Here is a 23833-nt window from a genome sequence, read left to right on the forward strand (position 1 = left end):
CGGGCAGTGGGGTCCCGGGTCCCCTGTCCCCCTTGCCAGGCTCTGTGTTGCAGGACGAAGCGGAGGCTGGGCTGGCTGCGACTTCCGCCGCGGGGAGGAGAAAACAGCTGAGCTGCGGTCACATGATTTCTGAGACTCCCCCACTTGTAGGTATTTACAACTTCGCTGTTTCCTGAGCAGGCTGCAGGGACCGGAACATGCTCAGTAACATTCACTGAAGCCGCTGCCCCCACTTGCATCCCAGCCAGCTCCCCGCACAGCTCCCCTGTGAGGAGAAGTTAATAAAACCGGGACTTTTCAGCATGGAAAAGGGATGACTAAGGGGGGATATCACAGAGGTCTATAAAGGCATGACCGGTGTTAGGGTGACCAGATGGCCTGATTTTATAGGGACAGTCCCGATTTTGGGGTCTTTTTCTTATATAGGCTCCTTTTACCCCCTCATCCACTATCCCAATTTTTTACACTTGTTGTCTGGTCACCCTAACCGGAGTGGAGACAGTAAATAAGGATGTGTTATTTGCTCCTTCTCATAACACAAGAACTACGGATGACCAAATGAAATTAATAGGCAGCGGGATTAAAACAAACAAAAAGAAGTATTTCTTCACACAACTCAGAGTCAACCTGTGGAACTCTTTGCCAGAGGATGTTGTGAAGGCCAAGACCATCACAGGGTTCAAAAAAGAACTAGATATGTTCATGGAGGACAGGTCCATCAATGGCGATTAGCCAGGATGAGCAGGCATGGTGTCCCTAGCCTCTGTTTGCCAGAAGCTGGGAATGGGCAACAGGGAATGGATCACTGGATGATCACCTTCCAACAGTGATCAATACTAGGTGCTTCAGAAGGAATAAACAGAACAGGGAATCATCAAGTGATCCATCCCCTGTCCATTCTCAGCTTCTGGCAAAGTGATTCACAGCCTAGCGATGAGGCTAGTGATGTTTCACCTCCGTGTAGCTAATCAAGGTGAACACGAGTCTGCCGAGCCATCCCCCATAGTTCCTCTTGCCCAGTTACACTAAGGTGAAACTATCACTTGCCTTGTCCACACTAGGTTTGTACAATGAGAGAGAGAAACCTCCCGCCTTAGTACAGTCAAACCCTCAGACACTGTTTCTTGAAGCAGCTCTATGGGTAGTGGGAAGAGCCCTGGGCCAGCTGGAGCCCCCCCAGCTGTGTCACGCTGTGCCTCCCTGTCTGAGACCCCAAGCTACCCCATGGGAAAAGCTCACATCCAGGGAGATCACTGATGAACCCAGGAAGCTGAGTAGCACATGACACCTCAGCGGTCCTGGAACCTGCATGGTGCATAATAATAAGCAAAAACTTCCCTGTGCAAACCTGCAACCGGCAGCTGCAGCTGTGCCAGGGGAGGCTTAGCCTGCCCCGGCCTATTATACCTGCTGCCTATGAGCAGGTCCCACCCTATGAACACCCCGGTGGCCACCCCAGCAATTGTGGATGGGAAGAAGAAATGGTAACAATGTATTTCACACATTTTTAGCCACCTTTGAGTACAATTCAATACAGCTGGAAACGAAGTCAGTCCAGCGTGACCAGCCACCACTCGCAGGGGCAGCGAGTTATATGGGCCTGTGGTGCCCCAGCTCCAGCAAATTCAGAGCCAGGGGGGCTTGGCTCCACCAACGTTCAGGCCCGGGTCTCTCCCCTGACTCTGCCAGCCACCCTGCCACTGTGACAGCGACTGACATGGCCCTCAACTCATGAATACCCCCACTGCACCCCCTCATGCACCATCAACTCTACCCCCTTATTTTCCCCCCCAGCTCCCACCCCTCATCAGTGTCCTCTTTTTGGGCACCTGGAATATGGTCACCCTAGTAACAAACATACAATAAAATCTCACCATTCTACATGCAGTGGATTACACGCATTTCAACGGCAAAATATTCAGCAGCTCATGAATTTTTCAATGATCCCTCACCAGGCATATGTTGTAATCTGACTTTCTGCACATCCTAGGCCACTATACCCCACCCAGTTAAATTACCTCTGCAAAGAGCCCAATCATCTCGATTAGACTAAAGCATTACAACCATCTGGAGACTAATCTATTGTCTGCCACAGGCCGGGAATTGGCGGGACTGGGATGCACCACTGTCCAAGACCCCTGCAATGGCAAGGAATGCCTTTGGTGAGATACCCCCAGATGATTCTAGCAAGGCAACTCACACCCCATGCTGTGGAGCTAGGTGGAAAAAAACCCCAAGGTCCCTACTGTGACAGAATCCCTGGAGTGCCCCCTTAACTCTCCAGCCTGGGCTGTCTCTCTCAATGTTTTGTTAGTGATAAGCAGCAAACCCCTCCAGGTGCAGTTATCACTCAGCACAACAGCATGTGGCACTCCACACCCAGCTAGATTACATGAATGCTCCCTGAGCCACTGATGAATCACACAGAGAAAGCTACAGGCCAATTGCTCCCCAGCCTTGCATCCCAGAACTGTACTGTCTTGCCCTGGTCAGAAGCCTCATCAGTGTAAGTTTATTACCCAGTTCAGCCCTCCCTCAGTGTGGAGAGGACATACACAAGCCTTTGTAAACTGATCTGAGATTTCCCAAACACTTCATCCAAAACACACTGTTTTAGGTAAAATATAAAACAGATTTATTAGCTACAGAAAGAGATTGTAAGTGATTATAACTGGTAGGCATAAAAGGTCAGAGATAGTTATTTAAGAAAATAAAAGGTAAGCACACAGTCTAAATCTGAAACCCTATTACACTAGGCAGTATTTAGATTAAGCAGTTTTCTCACACCTCACTGGATGTTCCAGTTCTTAATACACAGGCTTCTCTCTCAAGCCTGGGACCAGTCTCCTCAGTTAAAGTCTTTGTTTTTTCCAGCATTCTTGTTGCTTTCAGTGTGAGTCGGGGAGGAGACAGGTAAAAGCATGATGCCGCTGTCCCTTATTCCGAGATGGAAGATGTGCAACAACATCTTCAGGAGCTGGCTGCGAATGGCACCATTACAGAGTCCCGCAGCCCATACGCCTCACCCATTGTGGTAGTCCATAAAAAGAATGGGAAAATCCGGATGTGTATTGACTACCGCACCCTAAACCGCGGTACTGTGGTCGACCAGTACACAATGCCCTGAGTCCAAGATGCCTTAGACTGTTTGCTGGGAAGCCAGTGGTTCTCTGTGTTGAATCTTTGGAGTGGATACTACTAGATCCCTCTGGGTGAAGAAGATAAGGAGAAGACAGCCTTCATCTGCCCATTAGGGTTTTATCAGTTCGAACGCATGCCCCAAGGGATTTCTGGAGCACCTACCACATTTCAACGTCTTATGGAGAAAGTTGTGGGAGACATGAATTTACTGCAAGTGTTAGTTTATTTGGATGACCTGATTGTGTTTGGTAGAACCTTGGAGGAGCATGAAGAAAGACTTCTTAAAGTGCTTGATAGGTTGGAGGATTATGGTTTGAAGCTTTCAATTGACAAATGCCAGTTCTGCAGGACCTCGGTGAAGTATGTGGGTCACATCGTGTCCCAAGAGGGTGTGAGTACTGATCCCGATAAAATAGAAGCACTCACTAGGTGGCCATGTCCAAGTAACTACAGAGAACTCAAGACCTTTCTTGGGTTTAGTGGCTACTACCGCAGATTTGTGAAAAACTATGCTATGATTGTAAAACCTCTGAATGATCTTACCAGGGGATACCAGTCCAGCAAGAACAAATCTAAGACCAAGAATAAGGGGAGGTCCCAAAAACTCCTGTGCAGAGACACTATGGCCCCTTCGAACCATTTGGGTTACGGTGGGATGAGAGATGTGAAAGGGCTTTTCGAGAAATCATTACTTGCCTAACACATGCTCTGTTCCTAGTCTTTGCTGACCCAAGCAAGCCGTTTATCCTGCATACTGATGCCAGTTGGGAGCGGTACTGTACCAGGAAGTGGAAGGAAGACGTAAACCTGTAGCCTTTGCCAGCCGAGGACTGTCTGATAGTGAAACTCGCTATCCTGCCCACAAGCTGGAGTTCTTGGCCTTGAAATGGGCCATCACTGAGAAATTTCGAGACTACTTGTATGATGCTCAGTTCCAGGTGTGGACAGACAACAACCCACTGACCTATGTGTTAACAAGTGATAAGCTGGATGCTACAGGGCAAAGATGGGTGGCCGCTTTGGCTAGCTATGACTTCAGCATTCAATACCGATCAGGGAGAAGCAATGTAGATGCAGATGCATTGTCCAGGCGTCCACAGGCACCAGGAGTTGCTGTGATACCCACAGATGGAGTGAGGGCTATTTGCAGTGTGAGTCGCCGAGAGCCAGAGACCCATGAGAGTCTTCATGGATGTACTGCAGAAGCTTTGGGCCTGCCCCCTGAATGCGTGCCTTCTGCTTCAGTGAACTATATTGCATTGGACCAATCTCCTTTGCCCATGCTCAATGCGGCTGATTGGCAAGAAGCCCCGCTGCAAGATATTGACATTCGTGATACACTACTTGCCAAAAGGGTGGGGCGAAGCCCAGCTGCGGTTGTCCCACCTAACCCGGAGGGTAAACTACTATTGAGAGAATAGACCAAACTAAAACTGATTCAGGGAGTGCTACACCGAGTGACCACAGACCCTTTACAAAAGCAACGAGCACAGTTAGTGCTGCCAAAAGAGTACAGAGCCCTGGCCATGAGGGCCCTGCATGATGACTTTGGACATTTAGGGATGGAGAGGACCCTGGAACTTATTCGTAGTAAGTTCTATTGTCCCCGGATGGCTGAAGATGTTCGCAGAAAATGTGAGGCCTACGCTCGATGTGTTCAAAGGAAAACTCTGCCCACGAGGGCTGCATATCTGAAGAACATCACCAGCAACAAACCTCTGGAGCTGGTATACATTGATTTCTTGTCTTTAGAAGTAGACAAGAGGAATATTGGGAACATTCTAGTAGTGACTGACCATTATACACGATATGCGCAGGCATATCCTACACGTGATCAGAAGGCCACCACTGTCGCTCAAGTACTGTGGGAAAAATATTTCTCAGTTTATGGATTTCCAGCCCGGATACACTCAGATCAGGAGCGGGACTTTGAGAGTCACCTTCTGAAGGAGATGCTGAGGATAGCAGGAATTAAAAAGTCTAGGACAATGTGTTATCACCCACAAGGTGATCCTCAGCCAGAGAGGTTCAACCAAACCCTATTAGATATGTTGGGGACTTTGCAGCCAGAGCAGAAGGCAACCTGGAGCTAACATGTCTCATTTCTGGTGCATGCCTACAATGCCACAAAGAATGATGCTACAGGAGTCACCCCATATCTCTTAATGTTTGGGCGAGAACCAAGATTACCCATAGACTTGTGCTTTGGTGTATCAGAGGATGGAGATAGCTATAAACTCATCAGCAACATGTATCCCGACTAAGAGAAAAGCTGCGCGATGCTTATCACTTAGCTACATCTGCGGCTCGGAAGAACGCAGACCGCAACAAACATCGATATGATGCTAGGGTACGTCTGCAAGAGCTCCAGCTGGGGAACAGAGTCCTGCTGCAAAATTTGGGTATTGCTGGCAAACACAAGATAGCCGACAGATGGAAGGCAATACCTTACTTGGTGATGGAAAAGCTAGGAGACCTGCCGGTCTACAAGATCAAACCTAAAGAGGGTCCAGGGCAGACAAAGACAGTGCATAGAAACCTTTTGCTCCCTGTGGGGGAATTGGTAGGCACCCCTTATGAGATGGGTCACAACAGGGCAACCGGGCAGAACGAAGGTGCTGGACCAAAGCCGCCCTCCAACGTGGACAGCCGGCCCCCTGCAGCTAACCTACCATTGTGCAGCAAATTCGAGAGTGAGTCTGAGGAGAAAGACACAACCATGGTGTATCCTGGGATGGAGACAAGATTTCAGTCTCGATCAGCTGAATCAAAAGAGAGCTCCTCCTCTTCCTCCCTAAACCCCATGGCAGAAGTATTTAGGCCCATTCCTGACACCCCTGAGCTACTGGTGGGACCCCCATGTGATGACACACACAGGTTATTGGACAGTGGAGTCATACAGGTGGAGGACGTCCTGGGCACCTTGGACCGTCCACTGTTAGAACTAGAAATGCAGGGGCCTATGCCAGTAGCCGAGGGGCCCTCAAAGGAAACCTCTCCATCCGTCGCTCAAGAGGATGTCCCAGAGATTCTCAATAGATGAGACAGGGTAATAAGACCAGTAAAACGGTTGTGAGGAGCCAATACATTTAGCACACAGGCTTGTGGAAGCTAAAGTAGGCTATCTGAGGCCCTTTGGAGGGGACCAGTGAGTTGGTATAATAGGGAGTGTGATTTGTTGGGACGACAAATTCTTGGTTATCTTCTGATCTGGGAAGAAAGTCCCTTGCTGCAGTTCTTGAAACAGACCAGAGTTCCTGAAGATGCGAGCGTCATGTACCTTTCCCGGTCATCCTACGTTGATGGTGGTGAAACGTCCCTTGTGAGCCATCAGTGCTTGCAGCACCATTGAAAAGTACCCCTTTCGGTTTATGTACAGAGTACAATTATAAAGTTTGTGAATGATAAGCTGCACGCATACAAAATGGGAGATGACTTCCTAGGAAGGAGTACTGTGGAAAGGGATCTGGACCACAAGCTGAATACGAGTACTCTGGAAAGGGATCTATGCAAAAAAACAGAACATCACCCTGGGATATCCGCTCTACTCTGTGCTGATTAGGCCTCAACTTGAGTATTGTGTCCAGTTCTGGGCACCACATTTCAGGAAAGATGTGGACAAATTGGAGAGAGTCCAGAGAAGAGAAAAAAAAAATTAAGGTCTAGAAAACATGACCTATAAGGGAAGTAGCAACTTTTTACAAAAGCTGTTTCTTACAATCTATATGTATAAATAACTGCTACAGATAGCACATTTCTACATGTAGCAATTTCACATACACTATAGTGCAAGAAACTGCTACCTGTAGGCCATTTGCTACATCAGGTAGCAGTTTACTACAATAGCAGTTTCTTACAATCCATTACGTCAGGGGTAGGCAACCTATGGCACGGGTGCCGAAGGCGGCACGCGAGCTGATTTTCAGTGGCACTCACACTGCCCGGGTCCTGGCCACTGGTCCGGGGGCTCTGCATTTTAATTTAATTTTAAATGAAGCTTCTTAAACATTTTAAAAATCTTATTTATTTTACATACAACAATAGTTTAGTTATATATTATAGACATAGAAAGAGACCTTCTAAAAATGCTAAAATGTATTACTGGCACGCGAAATCTTAAATTAGAGTGAATAAATCAAGACTTGGCACACCGCTTCTGAAAGGTTGCCGACCCCTGCATTGCGTATTGGTAATTGCTACCTGTAGCACATTCCTACATGGAGCAGTTTAATGCACTACACCCGCCTAGGAAAAATGGCACCCTGGGCGAACTTGCATTTTGGTGCCCCTGGCCCGTGTGGGCATGGCGTTCCCCCCATTGCCCCAGCCCCCGTGGGCTCCCCACCATCCCTTCACCCCAACCCCTACACTGTTGTGGAAGCAGAGAAAGAACTGACAGGAAGGGGATGCAATGCATGACAGTTCGTTAGCAAGAGTTAGGCTAACTGTAACCCTAATAACGCGAGATTTGTAGAAGCGAGGAATGTGTGAGGCGAGTGGGAAAGAACTGTGTGAGAAGTTGTTGCGACCTTGTGTAGATAATATGGAATGTAGACTAAGAGTCTACATTAGTGAGCAAAACAAGATATCAGAATGACCTTTGTATAAACAAAATGCAGCTGTTGCTCATTATTGTCTGTAACAAAAGGTATAAATGCTTGCTGTAATTGTTTACCTGTTGAGAGACCTATTTAGCTCTCTCCCTCTATGCAATTGATAGAGAGATAATAAAGTATCTGATTTGCTGTACCCAAACAAAAAGTGAGAACTCTGTTATTCTCCGACACTGTGCTCCCTTTGTCCCTAATCCCTGCATTCCCCTCCTGTGCCCCTAATCCCTACACCCCCTTCACTCCTACCCTTGTACTTCCTTTCTGCACCCCTAATCCCTGCAGTGCCCTTTTCATCCTAACCCCTGCCCCTCGTACATCCCAACCCTTGTGCCCCTAACCCCTGCACTGTGCCCCCTTCACCCCAACACCTGCACCTCCCTTCTGCACCCCTAATCCCGGCACTGTGCTCCCTTCACCCTAACTCCTGCCCCATCCTGGGCATTCTGGGCCCTGTCCCAATGCCCCATAATGCATCAGTTCGCATCCCATCATTCCCTTTGCTTCCGTCCACATTTGGCGCCATATTTCAATGGTTTTTGTACTGCACGCTCTGTCTTCTCTTTCGGTCTGTGGGAATGGAGCCCGAACTGCTGAGGAATATGCTGACGAGTCTCGCCAGCATGGCACGTTTGGCAGTCGAGTTACTCCTTACGATCCAAACTGACAGTGAGGACTCTGACGATGATATCGACCCGAGTAACGCAAACGACATGAGTTTGCTTGTGGCATTCATGGACATGCTCACCACCATGGAACGCCGCTTTTGGGCTCCGGAAACAAGCACCCCTAGTTCCCGTGCCTATGTGTCAAACTGTTCTTCATGATCATTGCAAGAAATGTGGGCAGATGATTTTTAAGGAACTACATTTATATACCAAAAACTATTGTAAAGTCTGAATAGATGCAGGGTTAAGAAACCCGTTTTGCCAGACAAAGGGATATCTAGTCATCTCTCTCCCACAGTCCACATGTAGAATAAGCATTCTAAGGAACTTAATTGAAGCCCTGTTTGCATATAGGAATGGTTCTCAATCTGGGGTAAGTGCCCCCTGGGGGTAGACAGAGGTCTTCCAGGGGTACATTAACTCATCTAGATATTTACCTAGTTTTACAACAGGCTACATAAAAAGCACTAGTGACGTCAGGACAAACTAAAATTTCTTATAGACAATGAGTTGTTTATACAGCTCTATATACCATACACTGAAATGTAAGTACAAAATTTATATTCCAATTGATTTCTTTTATAAAATTATATGGTAAAAATGAGAAAGTCAGCAATCGTTCAGTACTAGTGGCTGTGACACTTTTGTATTGTTATGTCTGATTTTGTAAGCAAGTTGTTTTTAAGTGAGGTGAAACTTGGGGGTAGGCAAGACAAAGGGGTACAGTGGTTACGAAAGGTTGAGAGCCAGTGGCATATAGGACCAAAAGAAAGAGCACACTGGAGAACCAACAAGGTGGGATGGGGGGAGGCACATCAGCGGTTTACTGGACTATAACTAAGGGACAAGAACCGCACCCTGCAATCCTTCAGGAAGCAAACAGGAGAGCATACTTTGTATTCATGGAAAGTAGGATCCCAGCGATGGTGGCTGGTGACCCTAGGAGAATGCTTGTTAAAGTTATACTCAGACTATCTGAATCCTGTTATACCTGGTGTTTGATGTGTCAAGCTAGTCGTCTTATTGCTTTGCTCACCCTCTCTTAAATCTTAGTTAATAAACTCCGGTTTGTTTTCACTACAAATATATCTCAGTGCTGTGATGTTATATTGGCGCTGATCTTCAATTGAATCAAACAAGCTGGTATGGTCCCTTTGGGGACGGCTTACCTGGGAATTTCTGAGTATCTAGTGGAGAGGGGTTGGATACTGCAGGACATATCAGAGGAGCTGGAGGACAGGGTTGCACCTAGTGTTAACCTGCAAGGCAAAGTAAGGACTGGTAGAGCCCTGGGGAGTTTGTGTGGGGAGCTAAAGGCTGGAGGTGACAGGGAATTGACACCCAGTTCAGCAGCAACACGTCCCCCTCGCACTGAGGCAGGGGGGTAACAAGGAGATTCACGGTCCTGGGCACTCTGAGAAAATGTCAAAGACGGAACCTGCAGTCTTTGGAGCTCAGGGATGGTGAAATAACACCTGCAAGGGGCTTAAAAAACCAAAAACACACAAAAACCCCACCACCCTCCAATGCTGAGGACACTACAAGCTTCCTTGGAAGCTATTCCAGAGCTTAAATACCTGTAGGATTAAAAAGTTTTCCTAATATCGAACCTAAATCTCTCTTGCTGCAGCTTAACACTTTTACTTCTCATCCTATCTTCAGTGGCCATGGAGCACAACTGATCCCCAGTCTCTATAACAGCCCTTAGCATGGCTGCAGACCATCCCCAGTCTGCTTTTCTCAAGAGTAATAGACACACGTTTTTTAACCTCCCCCCACAGGTCGGGTTTTCTAAACCTTTTGCCATTTTTGTTGCTCTCCTCAGGACTCAATCCAATTTGTCCTCATCTTTCTGAAAGTGTGTGGTGCCCAGAACTGGACACAGGACTTCAGCTGAGGCCTCCCCAGGGCCGAGCAGAGTGGGACAACGACCTCCTACAACACTCACGTTAATACACCCCAGAATACCAGCCTTTTCCCCAGCTGCATCAATGGGTGACAGCCAGAAAGCCGCGGAGTCCATTAAAGACCATTCCCCTTCACCCCCATTATTCAAGACAAGGGACACTGGGAGTTTGAGAAACTAAATTCTACTTTATTCTTTTCAAAGCAAGAAATAAAAGCTAAATCCTGCCCCCCCCCCACCCCCAATCCAACGCCCAGCTCGGCACAGTGCATTTCAGCCCCAGCTCAGCACACTGGTGCTCCAGCCACACACGCGCCCCAGGGAAAGAGGAACAAGTTAAATCTGGTAGAAAAGCGCTAACAATCCATGAGAGAGGCATTTGCCCGGCCTCCTCCTCTCAGCAATGGGGAGACGCCGACTCCTCTCCACATCAATCCTCTTGGGGCATCATTGATAGCTCTTTAGAGTTCAAGGACGACTTTACCCAGCACTTGTAGGACATTTCCTCTCTCTCTGGGGCATGTGCAGTGAGTTCACAGTTCTCAGACTCAGCTCTCTGGCTCGCAAAAGCAAACAGCGCCCTTTCAAGGCCCTAGCCACCCACCCTCTCCCCACTCCTGAATGTATCACACATCTCTGCAGGGATCAGGCAGCCAGTTCCTTCCCCATTTCAGTCTCTGACTCTCGGATAGATACTGGTCATTTTCACGGTTCAAAGATCAAGAAAGACTCATGACAGAGCCTAGGGAAATGTGAAAAGAAAATCAGAAAGGACTATTTTGGCAAGTGATCATTTGTCTTTTGAAGTCCCCAATAAACCTGAGCTACAACCTGTCAAACTAATTTAATATATGGGAATGACACAATCTCACTCCAAAGGGGGCACTTAGTGACTCTAACAATCACTTTGCTAATAGGGGTTGGAATAAACCATTATGGGTCAGTCTAGGCTACAAAAGGGGAGGTGGAACAAAGGAGACGCACTAGCGAATCCCAACCACTTCTCCTGCCCTAAACAGACACTCGGAGGCTGATATTATCACCCCCCATTTATTCCCTCTCTGGAAGGCACAGATTTGTCTCAGGTCACCCCACAAGCTGCTGGCAGAGTTGGGAACAGAGCTTAGGGTCTCCTGAGTCCCAGGCCAGTGCTCTATCCACTAGGCAGCGCTGCTTCCCTCTCAGAGGCTGAAGCTGCTGTAGCAGAGGTGGGAAATCCAGGCTTCCAAGAAAACGCCCTGTAGGAATCAGTCTCTGCCAATGGTGCTGTCTGAATGCAGAGGGGGCAGGGAGAAGGGGCAGAGGGGGTGAGTGATGAGGCAGCACCTCTCTACCCCTGTGCTCTCCCTCGCCTCTTATCCCAGGGTCCCCAAACACTCGATACCCCCAGCATTCGATATCCCCCAGCCCCAGCCATTCAATCCCCAATATCATCCCCAGAATACATCACCCTGGTCCCTTAACAGTTGATCCCCCAAAGCCCATCGCCCTGGGGGATTTGGGGAGGGGAGGAGTTACCAACCCCCAGGGACACTCCCCCTGCAAGGAACAGCTCCAGGTCAGTGGGGGAGCCCAGCCCAGGGGCTGGTGGAAGATGGGGTGTGGGGACAAGGGTCTAGAGTGAAGGTGGGGCCTGGCCCTAGTGTCCTTCTCATCATCTCCATGGCAGGGGGATCCCAGCTGGGAGGGGAAGGAAGAGGGGGGACTACAGCCAGGCAGAGGGAGCGGCTGGAGGAGTTTCTCTCTCTCTTTCCCTTCCTCCATCTGTGGCCCATTAGCTCAGAAGCCAGGGCTGCAGCAGGGAGGAGGGGCTGATGGGGGCTTCTCCTCCTCTGCCTGGGGTTTGCTTAGACCAGGCAGAGCCAGAGGGTCACTGACCAGCAGATGCTCAGGTGCTGCTTTACCTTCACTCCTGCAATAGGCAACTGGATAATTGGGAGCCAAATGCCCCTGATGGGTGTGGGAACAAGAGAATGGATTTTTCACTATGGTCCCCCTTTATCAGGGCACTGTTTCTCTGCTGTGCAGAGGAGTCTCTAATGTACAGTATGGAGTTAGTTCCTCTTGGCATCTTTTCCACACTGAGGACATCTCAGAGGTTTCTACCCTATGTAGATTTGTGAATGCCTGATACTCCGGGAGCACAAAATGAAACTTCCCCCAGATTCAAGGTCTCTCTGTTGTGTGGGTCACTGATGTGTGAAGTCAAATTGAAGCTTTTCCTGCAGTCAAGCTGTTTTTAGGGTCTTTCACCCTTGTGGATGCTCTCATGTTTGGTGAGTTTTGAGCTCTTACTGAAGCTTTCCCCACAGTCAAGGTGTTTATAAGGTCTCTCTCCCGTGTGGATTTTCCCATGTTTAGTAAGGTATGAGCGCTGACTAAAACTTTTCCCACAGTCCAAGCATATATGGAGTTTCTCTCCTGTGTGGGTTTTCTGATGCATGTTAAGGGCTGATTTCACACTGAAACTTTTCCCACACTCAAGGCATTTATAGGGTCTTTCTCCTGTGTGAGTTCTCCTATGTTTAGTAAGAGCTGAACTTGCAATAAAACCTTTCCCACACTCAAGGCATCCATAGGGTTTCTCTCCTGTGTGGGTTCGCTGATGTGTAATAAGCGTTGAACTCTGACTAAAACCTTTTCCACACTCAAGGCATTTATAAGGTCTCTCTCCTGTGTGGATTTGCTGATGTGTAATAAGCTTTGAGTTCTGAATAAAACTTTCCCCACACTCACAGCATTTAAAGGGTCTCTCTCCTGTGTGCACTCTCTGGTGTATAATAAGTTGTGATGTCTGAATGAAGCTTTTCCCACAGTCCAAGCATTTATGGGGTTTCTCTTCCATGTGAGTTCTCTCATGTCTTATAAGGGCTGATCGCTCATTGAAAACTTTCTCACAGTCAAGGCATTTATAGGGTCTTTCTCCAGTGTGGATTCTCCCATGTTTAATAAGGTATGAGCGCTGACTGAAGGTTTTCCCACAGTCCAGGCATTTATACGGTCTCTCTCCCGTGTGGGTTCTCCCATGTTTAATAAGGTATGAGATCTGACTGAAAGTTTTCCCACAGTCCAAGCATTTATGGGGTTTCTCTCCTGTGTGGGTTTTCTGATGTATATTAAGGGCTGATTTCACACTGAAACTTTTCCCACATTCAAGACATTTATAGGGTCTTTCTCCTGTGTGGATTCTTCCATGTTTAGTAAGTGATGAACTTTCAATAAAACCTTTCCCACACTCAAGGCATGTAAAGGGTCTTTCTCCCGTGTGTATTCTCCTATGTTTAATGAGGGATCGATTTTCCGTAAAATTTTTCTCACACTCAGGACATTTATAGGCTCTTTCTCCTGTGTGGATTCGCCCATGTCGAATAAGGGATGAACTTTCCATAAAACTTTTCCCACACTCAAGGCATTTATAAGGTCTCTCTCCTGTGTGGGTTCTCTGATGTGTAATAAGCTTTGAGCTCTGACTAAAACTTTTCCCACACTCAAGGCATTTATACGGTCTCTCTCCTGTGTGCACTCTCTGATGTATAATGAGTTGTGACTTCTGAATGAAGCTTTTCCCACACTCCAAGCATTTATAGGGTTTCTCTCCTGTGTGGATTCTCAGATGATTATTAAGTTTCGTTCTGTCAACAAAACTTTGCCCACAATTGAGGCATTTATACGGTTTGTCACCCGTGTGGATTCGCTGATGCTTAATAATGTGTGAGCGCTGACTAAAAGTTTTCCCACAGTAAAGGCATTTATATGGTCTCTCTCCCGTGTGGATTCTCCTATGTTCAATAAGGTATGAGTTCTGACCAAACGTTTTCCCACAGTCCAAGCATTTATGGGGTTTTTCTCCCGTGTGGGTTTTCTCATGTGTATTAAGGGTTGATTTCACACTGAAACTTTTCCCACACTCAAGGCATTTATATGGTCTTTCGCCTCTGTGGATTCTTTCATGTTTAGTAAGGGCTGAACTTTCAATAAAACCTTTCCCACACTCTATGCATTTATAGGGTCTCTCTCCCGTATGGATTCGCCCATGTTGAATAAGGGATGAACTTTTGCTAAAACTTATCCCACAGTCAAGACATTTGTAGGGTTTCTCTTTATTGTGACTTGTCTGCTGGTCTGTGACTTCCTTGGGATCCTTGCAGCCTCCACCACATGGAATGGATTTATCCAGTTTCTTCATGGGATAGTTTCCCAGCTGCATCTCGGATCTGTGTCGATCTCCCCAGACATTTCCCTGCCCCAAGCACTGGGAAAAATTCCCTTCAGCTCTTCTCAAAAACCTCTCCTGCGATTCCACTTGCTCAGGACCGTCCTGCTGCTGATTCTCCTCCTTGTTCTCACTCACTGTCCTATCACCTGCTGGGAGAGAGAGAATCCAGACAGGAGTCACTGCCTGTGCCGGGGGGAAAGGACTGAAAGGGGAATAGCAAAGAGGGAAAACACAACACAGTGACTGCTGGGGAGATGGAGACATTGGATTCTGCCTCCACATCCCACCCAAACACTCCCAGGGAAGGAAAGTCAGGGAGGAAATTCCCGACAGCTAACAGGTTGGGTGGGAAGCTCTGACTGATATTTGCCTTGATGATTCAACACCTGCCTGTGTTCCCTGTAAGCTGCAGGCTTGGGCTGCCACGAAGGAGAGATTCAAATGCAAGCACAGACAGCAACATGTGTTCAGGTGCCCCTCCTCACAGGTTGCTCCATCCTGCAGATGCTCCTGGGATCCTCCTGCTGGCTGTGCAGAGCAGGGGGTGGGAGGGTGCTGATGTCAGGGTGTCCCCCTCCCCCTCCCCATGTACCCCATCTCTGCAGAGCAGGGTAGAAGGGACAGCCTGGCTCAGGAGGACTCGGAGCTGCTACGGCCTGAGGTCTGAATGGTGGTGGGTGACTGAGTGCCTTTCTTAAAGAGACAATGCACTGTTTCTGAGATTTCCCCAGCAGTCAGCTGACTCTCTCTCTCTCTCTCTCCCCCCCCTCCCCTACCCATGTACCACATCTCTGCAGAGCAGGGGAAGGCAAACAACAGGGCTCAGGACAGAGCAGGAAAGCTTTCAGTGAGTGTCTTAAAGAGACAGCAAACTGCTTTCCCCAGCAGCCAGCACACACACTGTCTCTGTGTCACACACACACAGTCTGTGTCATTGTCTCACACACAGTCTCTGTGACACACACACACACACACACACACACACACAGTCTCTGTGTGACACTCACCTCCCAACACATACTTGTATTATTGCTGATATTATTTCTTGGTACTTCCTGCAATGCACAAATATTCTCTGTAATTTTATTCTTTCATATTGTTATTTTAGTGTGTTGACTGGTCTATGCATTTCATAATTTTTATTTCTTTTACACTTAAATTTAATTCTTTGAGTAGTGAGTTCTAAAATGCCTAACCTGTCCTGGCTGGACTAATTAGCCCTGTGGTAACTTTTAAAAAATATACATATTATATCTAGGTTTTTTGTTTCTACTGGTGGTGCACATAGGCACATATCTCGGTGCACACAACATTTATTCTGCACATGGATGGAAAAAATTAGAGGGAACATTGCGTGCTGACTGCAGCCCTGACCTGGGTGAGATGGGGCAGAACTGAGGGCTCTTGCTCATGGCACATTTTGGGAGTCCCAGCTTTTTCCTTCACTCGCCAGATGTTTCTGTGTCAGTTTCCCTGACTCCTCACCTGTACAGGTGCCTCTCAGGCTCTCCCTTTCCTTGGCATTCTGGAGATCCAGGACCCACGGCTCTTCCCCTCGTTCCAGCCGGGCGATCAGGTCCGGTTTGGGAATGGGAAATCCTGCGCAGGGGGTGAAATCAGGCAAGGTCAGGGTGCGGGGAGTCTTGGTAGATTATTTGTCACAAGGAACCCATGTTCCCTGTAAGCTGCATGCTGGAGCGGCCACCCAGGAGTGATTGAAGTGCCACGCAGTTGATTAGGCTCCAGAGCCGCTCACATCCAGCAGGCAGCGTGGATTCAGGTGCTCCCCTCCCCCAGGCCCTGCAATGCAGCCCTCTGCCTTTGAGCCCCTGTGGCTCCTGGGACCCTCCTGCTGGTTGTGCAGAGCAGGGACAGGGGAAAAGGGGTGCTGATGTCAGGGTACCCCTTCCCCCCGCCCCTGTACCCCAGCAGGGGAGACGGAACAGCCTCGCTCAGCACTCTGAGCAGGAGAGGGTCTGAGATCTGAACCCACACAGAGTCTGCTTCCCCAGCACCCAATCTCTCTGTCTGTCTTCACACACACACACAGCGTCTGTCTCTACACACACACAGCGTCTCTACAAACACACACACACAGAGTCTCTGCATGCACACACATACAGTGTCTCCACAGTCTGTGTGTTTCCACCCCCCCCCACAGTCTGTGTGTCTACACGCACACACAGTCTCCACTCGTGCACACACGCAGAGTCAGTGTGTGTCTGCATGCACACACACGCACGCAGAGTCTGTGTGTGTCTACACGCACCCACACACACTCAGGGTGTGTGAGTCTGCATACACACACACACAGCATTTCTGTGTCTGCATGCACACACACACACACACACAAACATGCACGCAGAGTGTGTCTACACACACACACAGTGTTTGTGTGTCTATGCTGTGTATCTACACACACACAGTCTGTGTGTCTACACACACACACGGTCTCTACACACAGTCTGTGTCTCTCTACATGCACACACACAGTGTCTCTACACACACACACACACACACACACTGACACACAGAGTCTTTGGGTGAGTCTACACATGCACACACCCAGTGTTTGTGTCTATACACACACAGAGTCTGTGTATCTCCACACACAGTCTCTACACACATACACCCAGAGTCTGCGTGTCTCTATATACACACACACAGTCTGTGTGTGTCCATGCACACAGTCTCCACACACACACGGAATCTGTGTGCCTCCACACACACACACGGAATCTGTGTGCCTACACACACACACACACACACACACACACACACACATAATGTGTTTCCACAAATACACACAAACACACAGAGTGTCTCCACACCCACTCACAGAGTTGGTGTGCTTCGACACACACACGCACTGTGTCTCCACACAGAAAGAGTCTGTGTGTCCCTGTGTAACATGCACAGTGTCTCCACAAACACACACATAGTCTGTGTGCCTGCATACGCACACACCGTGTCTCCAGACACACGCATGCATGCCGAGTCCGTGTGTCTTTATACACACCACACAAACACACACACATACACGGAATCTTTCACACTCACCTCTCAACACATACTTGTGTTATTGTTGTTTATTATTACTCCTTCATATTTCCTGCAATGCACATATATTCTCCTTAATTTTATTCTTTCAAAGTGTGTTAGTGTTTTGACTGGTCTATGCATTTCATAATTTTTATTTCTCTCTTACATTTAAATTTAATTCTTTGAGTTGTTAGTTCTAAAATATCTAACCTGTCCTGCCTGGAGTAATTATCCCTATGGTAACTTTTTAAAAATATATATTATATCTAGATTTTTTGTTTCTACTGGTGATGCACATCCGCGCATAACAAAATATATTCCGCACGTGGATGGAAAAAATTAGAGAGAACATTGCAAGGAACATTCCCTGAGTTTAAACTGACCCGACATGGGACTGTGGTAACTCAGACCCCTTGGGAGCAGCAGGGATCTGAGGGCGCGGAGGTGTTGTTACACCCTCACTAGGAGGTCTCAGGATAGGTGCACTCTCGGGGACTTACTTTCACACACAGCTCGGGTGTTCAACTCCTGCCTATTTCCAAGCCTGCATGTAGGGGACAGGTTGCGGAAGCTTGGCGAGGAGCTAAGTGGCGGACTGAGTATGTGACTGAATGCGAGCGGAAGATGCAGGCTGTGTAGTTGAAGGCCATGCAATGAACTTGTTCGACAGACCCTGCCAAAATGTAGTGTAGTGATAGTTCAGCATGTTTTTGTCTGTAAACAAGTTAGCTCATGTAGCCAGCTGTTGACCCCATGTAACCTTGAGATAAGCGCGGGGGGATATAGCATTGCAGCGGCCTCCCTTCAGTGGAATCCTGCCTGGCCAGCTGTCCCGGACGGTCAGAATCCCCCGCAGCTCCTCCGCGGGCCTCAGGGACTCCCCGCGCAGCTTGGAGTGTAAGTTCTTCCTTCAGTAAAGCCTTGCTTTTTACTCTCAGGCACTGAGTGTCATTCTTATGCCGGTATCACGGCCCCCCTTGTGGGCACACTGCAGAATCTAGAGTCCTCCCCACGGATGGAGCAAGGCGAACGGTGTGTGAAGGAGAAATAATACAGGCAGGACAATACCCTGCTTCTGGCCCCTGGACAGCTGGTAAGAGAGGGATGATTTAGCCTGTCCATTAGGTTTCTGACTCTCCTGTTCCCTTGAATGGGGGATGGAGATCTCACCCTGGAGCTCTGGACTACGCAACCCTCCTCCTCTAATCTAACTGAGCAGGGAAGAACCTGACCAGATTCAGACACGCAGACCCCACGGCTTCTAATAGCTGAGGCTCAGGAATCCCTTACCCAGCGAGGTCACTGTCTCATAGTTCTCCTGCATGACGTCCCTGTAGAGGGCTCTCTGAGAGGGGTCCAGCAGAGCCCCCTGCCCCTGGGTGAAATACACAGCCACCTCCTCGAAGGTCACCGGCATCTGAAACAACAAGAGTCCCCCACTGAGCACCTGCTGCCCCAACCACAATCCTGCTAGTCATGGGGGAGGAAGCCCAGAAAAGCAGAATCCCACCCGAACCCTGCTCAGAGCAGCCAAGAGGCTTCAGGGGGTGGGGAGAAGGTCCTTGTCCCTCCCAGCTAGGATGACCAGACAGCAAGTGTGAAAAATCAGGACAGGGGTGGGGGGTAATTGGAGCCTATATAAGAAAAAGACCCAAAAATCGGGACTGTCCCTATAAAATGGGGACATCTGGTCACCCTACTCCCAGCAGACGGAGCAGGGCAGGGTCTTCTCATTTCCCACACACCTGCAAGCCACAGGCTGATGCAGGAAGCAGAGCTCTGAGCCAGGGGCAGGGACAGGAATCCCGAAAGCTTCCCTTCGTATTTCACAGCAGCCTCTGGCCAGTGGGGTCAGGCTCCAGCACCGGGCATCTGATCTGACCAGGGGGGTGTTTTCTGTTTCAGAAATGGGGGGATGTTCCCGCCCTCACTAATGGGCCTGTTCAGAAAATCAGGCTCCAAGTTGAATGTGTCCCAGCGGGTTTTTCACACCCTGTGCCCTCCCTGCCTCCCCCTGTGTGTTTCTTGCCGCTCCCCCTCTACAGCAACTGCCCCTGCAGCTCCCTGAAAATCCCCTACCTGAGCTGGCTCCATCACAGCCAGTTCCCTTCCCTGTCCCCTGGATCTGGAGCGAAACATGGACGTGAGTCTTCAGCCTGTCAGGGTGAGAGGGGTGATGGGGGAAGTTACAGAAGGGGCTTGAGTCCATTTCACACCCCTTCTCCCTGCAGACAGACGCTCTGCTCTCTGCCATGCTGGGAAAACCCTCAGTCACTTTATTACAACACAGACCCGGCCCCTCCCACCAGCACTGAACCCCTGAGACACTTTTAACCCCCCCAGGGACAGAGTCACTAAGACAAATGCTAGAAAAGAGCAGAATCAAAGGAACCATGTGGGGGATTCCCCGAGGAGGGCAACTCGTCCAGCTCCTCCCCTTGTTCCCAGGAGAGTCAGTCTCCCTGTGTCACTGGAGGCAGCAACTCTGGGACCTGCAGACACCCGGGGAGCCCCTCCCCCTCCGGTACAAACTCACCAGCTGGACCCTGAAAGGGGCCTTTGTGCAGAGTCACTGTCCTGCCCGGCCCAGGCCCTTTCCCCATCACCTGAAGGTCTCTGACTCAGGAGCTGGTGTCAGCAAAGCCTGGGGCTGCCCCAGGGGGCTAGTTCCAGGTCCAGCAAAAGTGCCCACCTGGGCTGGGCACAGGGGGGGGGACTTTAATGAAGGTCTGTGCCTGGCACAGCCCCAGCTGGGGAGCAGCAATTTCCCAGTCTGGGCTCTCAGGCAGAGGAGGCAGCAGCATCTGACCCAGGCAGCTCAACTCAAGGGCTCTAATATCAGGAGCAGAGAGAGACACGCACCAGCCTCCTCCTCTCCCTGAGCAATAGCCAGAGCCCTCTAGTGGCAGCAGCTAATGACTGAGCCTCCCTGTGCTACCCCTGCAGCTCTCAGGGCCAGGCAGGCAGAGGCTGATCCCATTGGCCCATCTGCACTCACCCCCTGCAGGGGCGGCAATCTCTGGGGGGCGGCCTGCCGGTCACTGTGAGGGCGGCAGTCAGGGATCCTTCGGCAGCATGCCTGTGAGAGGTCTGCCGGTCCCGCGGCTTCGGCGGCAATTCGGCGGCAGGTACGCCGAAGCCGCGGGACCGGCGGACCTCCCGCAGGCATGCCGCCGAATCCGTGTTACCAGCCGGATCTCCCGCAGGCACGCCGAAAGCCGCCTGACTGCCGTGCTTGGGGCGGCAAAATACATAGAGCCTCCCCTGACCCCCTGGCAGAGCCAGCAGTGACTCCGGTGGGACACCAGTGTGGCTGAGATGTGAAACCTGCCCAGAAATCAGACCAGGGCCCTGGGCAGCCCCCAACACTCAGAAGACAGACCCCAAAATCATGCGTGTGTCTGAAAATAATACACTGGGAGCAGGGTGTGTGGGTGTCTGGATATTTGCCTTGTAGCTTCTGAGGCCTTAAGCAAAGTCTCCACCTACCCCCAAAGCATCACTGATTATTTGCGGTAAAAGAATTCCCCTCTGACTGCTGGGTGGGTCAGCCCCTCACCCTCTCCTGCCCCATGGGGTGGGGGAGCTGTCCTTGTATCTCTCCCTCTCATTCTCCCTGACCCCTACCCTGTTTCTCTCCCTCCCCCAGCCAGTCTGCTCTTGCTCTCACAGTCTTCCCCCCAGCCTCCCCTCCCCACATCCCCCTTTTCCTTCGCAGTGACCCCCCACTCAGTTTCCCTCTATTGCAGCCTTGTTCCTATCTTCCCTATAAGTCTCCCCTGATTGCCCTGCATCGCCACATCCTGCCCTCAGCACATCCCCTGTCCCCATCCCATCCTGCCCCCTAAAATCCTCCCTTACCCTGACACCCCCCCGGCCCTCTTCAGTCCCCTACCGTGTGTCTTCCCAGTCCCAATCCCAGCCCCCAGCACGGCCCGGGCTGGCTCCCCCCGCCCCGCACACACCGGGAGCTGGCGGCAGCTTTCCCGGGCCCGGGGCGGGAATCGCAGCCAGCTCCGCTGGGAGAAGCCTGGGATCAAACCCTCCCCCTGCAGCCCGGGGGTGACGGGGGGGGCGGGTCTCTCACCTTCCCTCCGAGCGGGGCCCCCCGGGTCAGGGGCCGGGCCGGGAAGGGGCCTGGCCGGGCTGGGGGCTCTGCCCTGGGAGAGGCTCCTGGGGAGCAGCGGGAAGGGCCCTGCTGGAGATTCCCCTCTCCCGGCTGCAGCCCGGGCTCCGGGCTCCCAGCACCAGCCGCCGGGGCTCGGGGATCTCGCCGGGAGCCAGAGTCACCGCAGCGGCTGCGAGTCACTTCCTGCTGCCGGGCCTGAGCCCAGCGATCGCTCCCCCCAGAGCCGCCTCCCAGCTGCTCCTGGGTCCTAGCGATAAACCCACCACGCTGCGCTTCGCCTCTCTGTGTCTGGCCTCTGCTAGACTTGTAGACTTTAGGGTCAGAAGGGCCCATCCTGATCATCTACCCATGGGCTTCTCATGACCAAATTTTTGATGGCCTCAGAGTGTTGCCAGCAGCTCTGGCTGGTGGCTGCTCTGACACTTTCCCCTAAAATACTTAATTAACTTTAGGAAAAAACAATAAATATGCACAAAGGTCAGCGGGGGAATGGTCCCGATATGGTGGGGAACTTTCCTGGCTTATCCACCACCCTGGTGGAATCAAACAGCAGAAGGATCTGAGTCCTCGCTCCCACTCCCTTCACCCAGAGGCCTGCCTGCCCGCCGGGACTCCCCTTCCACTCTAGTCCCTGAAACCACGACAAGGCTGGGCCCAGGATTCATGGGGGGCTCGAGCCCCAATTGTGTTGTGATGACTCAGGACAGGGACTAGGGCATCCCCACTTCTGGAGTGCTCTGCCCACTCCAGACGCTTCCCTGACCTCTTCCCTGACCATTGCATAGAGTTCAGAACAAATACAATTTATTAAACATTAACGAAGAAAAAAAATTAAGGAAAAAATGGGAAAGGTTAAAGGAAAAACCATCACCGCTCTGTGGGATGAACCACAAAAGTCCTGCAAGCCCTCTTGGCTGGAGACGTCTCCCTGCACTGGTTCCTTGTGCAAGATCCCCCCTCATTCTCCCCAGCTACTCACTGCACCCAGCTCCCCTCTGCCTCAGCACTGCCTCCAGCTCGGCTCCCTGGGCTGTGCCTCTCTGGCTCTGGCTGGCGCTGCTCTGCTCTCTCCTTAGCAGCTCCCGCCCTGCTCTGGCCCCTCCAGCTCACAGAGAGGATGTGACCCCAGACTCCTGACTTCCTCATTGGCCTGTCTGCCCTGTCCATCAGGCTGACCTGGAGCATTGGCCCGTGCCCATTGTCAGTCTCTGGATCTTGAGGCCAACAGTCCCCTCACCCTGATATACACATCAATATCGTTATTTATTTATTGCTAGCTAGTAAAGCTGCTGTTGTGAAAAGTGATAGTTGTGTGTTTGTTCATATTTTTCACAGCCTCTCAGCTAGCTACCTGGTGGCCAACTTGGTAATTTTTAAAAACCAGACACACCAGCAGCAGTGCTGGAATCTCTCCTGCCCCGCCTCTTTCCCCCGAGGTCCCACCCTGCCCTGCCTTTCCGCCCAAGGCTCTCCCAGTAACTGGACTTTGGGTGTCCAGTCACTAGATCTGACCAGACACTGTCAGCTCCCCTTTTCGACTGGACTTTCTGGTCGAAAACCGGGCACCTGGCCACCCGAGTAGCACCCAACGTGCAATAAGTTCTGGGAACATGTTGGGGACAACTTCTGCTTTCTTATGGTGGGGGAAGTAACTGCGGGCAACCAGGTTAGACTCAGTTCTGACCAGCAGGGAGGAATTTGTTGGTCTAGATGAAATTACTGTAAGGTGGATGCACGACTGGCTGAAAGACTGTACTCCGAGTAGTTATCAATGGTCTGGTGTCAAACTGGGAGGGGAACAGCCCATACCCCAGCTCCCAGCCCTGGGGAGGGGGTCCCGCAGGTAGGTGTTGAGGGACGGCTGTCACTGCATTCTGGGATTGTGACAAGTGCCCTGACACTGAAAGTGACTGACACTGCCTTCACCTTGTGAGTATCCCCTCCAGCACCCAGAACTTCACCCTCCCCCAGCTACCCTCCTCATCAGCGTCCTTTTTGGAAACCTGGAATATGGTCACCCTAGTAACAAACACAGAGTACAATCTCACCTTTCTACATGCACTGGTGTTACACGCATTTGATCCCTCACCAGGCATACTTTGTACACTATATATCATAACC

General features: G+C 50.4%; 1 protein-coding gene across 4 annotated transcripts; it reads right to left on the reverse strand.

Moving 5' to 3' along the window:
• Positions 1-10570: 10570 nt before the first annotated feature.
• Positions 10571-22727, reverse strand: LOC128847223 (zinc finger protein 420-like). 4 transcript variants are annotated; one of them, XR_008446878.1, is made up of 5 exons: positions 22584-22727; positions 18874-19000; positions 16027-16140; positions 12230-14690; positions 10571-11067 (listed from the first exon to the last, which is right to left on the reverse strand). XR_008446878.1 is itself a non-coding variant. In XM_054046593.1 (4 exons), the coding sequence occupies exons 2-4, from the start codon at positions 18998-19000 to the stop codon at positions 12565-12567; spliced, it is 2364 nt and encodes a 787-aa protein (XP_053902568.1). In that variant the 5' UTR covers positions 22584-22727; the 3' UTR covers positions 10571-12564. The 4 variants fall into 4 exon arrangements, 3 of the variants coding, with proteins under 3 accessions (XP_053902568.1, XP_053902566.1, XP_053902567.1); XM_054046593.1 differs by having other exon boundaries at positions 10571-14687; XM_054046591.1 differs by having other exon boundaries at positions 10571-14690.
• Between the last annotated feature and the right edge of the window lie 1106 nt (positions 22728-23833).

The sequence above is a fragment of the Malaclemys terrapin genome, chromosome 13 (genome assembly GCF_027887155.1).
Source record: "Malaclemys terrapin pileata isolate rMalTer1 chromosome 13, rMalTer1.hap1, whole genome shotgun sequence".
Classification (NCBI taxonomy): Eukaryota; Metazoa; Chordata; order Testudines; family Emydidae; genus Malaclemys; species Malaclemys terrapin.

Bases quoted from the DNA above. Each gene is read 5' to 3' on its own strand.
- LOC128847223 (XM_054046591.1), bottom strand. From the start codon at position 19,000: ATGCCGGTGACCTTCGAGGAGGTGGCTGTGTATTTCACCCAGGGGCAG. The intron at 16,141-18,873 runs GTAAGGGATTCC...CCCCCTGCGCAG, and splicing joins TGAGACAGTGACCTCGCTGG to GATTTCCCATTCCCAAACCG. The intron at 14,691-16,026 runs GTGAGGAGTCAG...TCTCTCTCCCAG, and splicing joins CCTGAGAGGCACCTGTACAG to CAGGTGATAGGACAGTGAGT.